Below are 3179 nucleotides of genomic sequence, written 5' to 3' on the forward strand. Positions count from 1 at the left end.
TTCTATAGGTAGAGCAGGCGTCCGCGGAACGCACGGCCACAGATGTACAGAATCTAAATCTCTTCATCTAGACTAAACATAATAAATGGTAATAAGACGGTGACATGCGTTTCCTGTGATCCTAGCGGGGCGATGTTTGTAAAGGGTCATCGAGTCCATTGTGAATTGCCCCCCCGCGCTGTACACAGAGCCCTGAAGCCTCTCATGGTAGGCGCCTCCCCTCTCCCCATGCATGTTTTCGGGGGGAGACCTCTTAACCTGTGTCCTCCCCGGACCCCTTACCCTCCGAGCAAATCATCTAATGTCCTCTCTAGCTAAGCTGTACTGGAAGGGGGGGTCAGTCAGTACTCCCATAGGGTAGCGGCATTCGCCGTCTCAGCGTCGGCCCTCAGTGTGCCCGCCTGGTCTCCGCGTAGATATTTGCCGTTTTTACCCTTGATGGCCACGCGGTTGTACTCCCGGAACTCGAAGAAGAAATCTTCGGACATGTCGCCGTCCGTGCAGACTGTGCCGTTGCTGGATGTGTACCAGAACTTCCCGCCCTGACCTGTAACAGAAACCAAATGATTACGGCTCGGAGCGGACGTCACGAGAATGCTCATCTCCGGGCAGGCACTGCAAGGGTTAAGGCCTCATTTGTGTCTAGGGCAGGGGTAGGCAACCTAGCTGTGCTGAAAATACAAATCCCATAAGGCATTGCAAGCCACAGGCATGACTCCCAGAGGCAGAAGCATGATGGGATTTGCAGTTTCAGCACAGCTGGGGAGCCAAGGTTGCCTACCTCTGGTCTAGGGGGGTCTTACCTTAGCCCCGCCAGCTCCCTCCAGGCTTCTAGACCAGTCCCCGCAGCTTCTCTGTCCCAGTGGTCTAAGGACTATTGACGTCATCACCTCTAATGTAGGTCCCATAGGCCTGCATTAGATGTGAGGACACCGAGGGACATTCCACCAGCCAAAGTTGGGGGACAGGGGTAAAGAGGAGAGTTCTGGGGGGGCGGAGATCAGGTAAGTAAATGCGCTTTACACTGGTCCCCTCGGCACAAACGCTCACTTAACCCGTGCCACGAAGGGGTAGCCTCACTGCAAGGGCAGTTTTATTGGTTTGCCCGCAGATGGGCTTTAAAAGGGTCGCCCTTAAAGTGATCTTGTCACTTACAATGAAATGACACAGCATTTGTTGTTGTTGGCTGTAAAAGAACACCGGTCCCCGACACCCGTGCCACTGATCTATGGGAGAACTATGCCTGAAGGAAGGTCAGCATCCGACACTTCGGGTCTATGGAAATCCTGGTCCCCCTCTGAGCTCTGTGATCCCTTCCGCTGACCCCCTATGTCTGCAGGGGACACATTAGTAACAAAGAGGGCGATGGGTGGAACCACGGAGCTCAGCGGGGGGAGCAGCTATTCATTACACCTGGAAGTGTTGGACGGTGGTCGGATCTTTGTTATTGGTTACGGTTGGAGATCGGCAGGGGGGCGGGTCCGTATTAATTGCATTCAGTCGCAGGCTGAGCTTTGTTTTATTTTTGGGTCACTTCTCCATGAACCTCTGCTGTGCCCATACACATGTTCACTTCAATGCCGCCATTCCCAACTGTTCTGCGTCGGGGGGTGAAGGAAGTCAGTCCTATCTGTGTAAGCTCTGAGTCACTCTAGTGGGAGCTTACACACGGGTGAGGTTTCCGCCCACCTGACAGCTCTGGGCCAATCACTAAGCACCAGCACTTGCCCCTCCATTCCCAATAGTACTCTGTATTTTCCCTGATTCCAGCTTCTCAACCAAGTGATAAGGGAGCGAAGGAAAGGTGAGTATGTTCTGCTTGGAAAGCATTAAAGGAGAACTATGGGGTCAGGGCTTTCCCCCATAGTTCTCCTTAGGGTAACGGGAGGACACAAACTAGCGTCCTCCCGTCACCCTAGGCTCAGTATATAGGGAGCTACAGCTCGCGGTAAACTGAGACGCCGCAGCCGAAGCGGATCCCGACAATTGTGCCGGGATCCGCCCAGCTGCGTGACTGACAGCTGGCTCTGCCTATCTAGAGGCAGAGCCAGCTGTACCCCCCCCCTCCCCTGTCCGATCCACCAGTCAGCGCCGTATCTGTTTGCTCACCTCCCGATCTACTGAGCCGACCTGTTACAGTCTCATTGTCACAGGTCGGCTAGAACTATGAGGTGAGTGTAAAGCCCCCCCCCCCCTCATAGTTCTCCTTTAAAGTGAACCTGTCTCTAGTATAAGCCCTGCATGCTGTGTTTTGGGTAAACTTTGCACTCACATGAATCGGGCCCTTTAGGGCAGAGCTGCTATAGATACATACGAGCTCCCCACATGTGGGGTGGGTTGCTCCATTTCCTGAATCTTTGACTTCCTCTCTCTCTGGTCGCTATGAATCCGATTGGCAACTAAGAAAATCCTACGTGGTGTGTGTGAGAAACAACTGCAGTGGGTGTGGCTGGGAACACTTCTTACAAACAGGAGAGAGAAAGAGGTTCCACATAGCCCGAGCGGTTTGCGTCCAGCGTGTTGGAGGTTTTATGGTAGCAGACGAAGCCCAGGTCCCCGCGCAGCACCAGTATCGGCCGGTTGATCAGCTTCAGCGTGAATTCCTCGTCCTCCCCTGTGGAAACAGACATGGCGGCTCAAGTGTCTGGAAGAGGTGAGCTTGGCCCCTTCCACCTCCATTTTGGCACCTGACTGGGATGACCAATCAGGAGGAGCAGGGCTAAGCTTGACTTCTTAAAAAGTCAACGTTTGCATATACCCTCCCGCTGGCTTCACTGGTTTTGTGTTGTTATGAATAGTCAGATCAGTCTTCATGTGGCGCCGCCTCCTCGCCCTTCCACTTTACTGTCGCCTCTCCAGTGCACCCCCGCCACTTCTTCCATCGCCACCAAAATATCTGCTCAGAGGGAGCCATGACGTTACGCTTCCTGTCATGTGACAGTGCTTGGGCCTAGTGATTGGCTGCTAGGTCCAAAAATTGCACCGTGGGAGGTGGTCACATGCTACCCCATACCCAGAGGCACTGGGTATTATAAAAGTGGCACCCGCAGTGGGGGAGCCCTGGGAGAGGCAAGTATACAATGGTTGGTGGTGGTGGGGGGACTGCACGCAGGCTCTGTCTCTTTGGCCTCAATGAGCCAGGTGACAGGGTCTCTTTTTTTTTTGTAGTTCTGTACACG

At 53.7% G+C, this 3179-nt stretch overlaps 1 protein-coding gene across 1 annotated transcript in view; it reads right to left on the bottom strand.

Moving 5' to 3' along the window:
- Positions 1 to 281: 281 nt before the first annotated feature.
- FSCN2 (fascin actin-bundling protein 2, retinal) overlaps positions 282 to 3179 on the bottom strand; it is a 23823-nt gene continuing 20925 nt past the window's right edge. The window contains exons 4-5 of the mRNA XM_018568228.1: positions 2467 to 2614; positions 282 to 573 (exon numbers count right to left, since the gene is read on the bottom strand). Coding sequence (XP_018423730.1) covers positions 342 to 573; positions 2467 to 2614 — 380 coding nt within the window. The 3' untranslated portion in view covers positions 282 to 341. The remainder of the gene's footprint in view (positions 574 to 2466; positions 2615 to 3179) is intronic.

The sequence above is a fragment of the Nanorana parkeri genome, unplaced genomic scaffold (genome assembly GCF_000935625.1).
Source record: "Nanorana parkeri isolate BGI_ZX_2015 unplaced genomic scaffold, ASM93562v1 scaffold1157, whole genome shotgun sequence".
NCBI classification, from domain to species: domain Eukaryota; kingdom Metazoa; phylum Chordata; class Amphibia; order Anura; family Dicroglossidae; genus Nanorana; species Nanorana parkeri.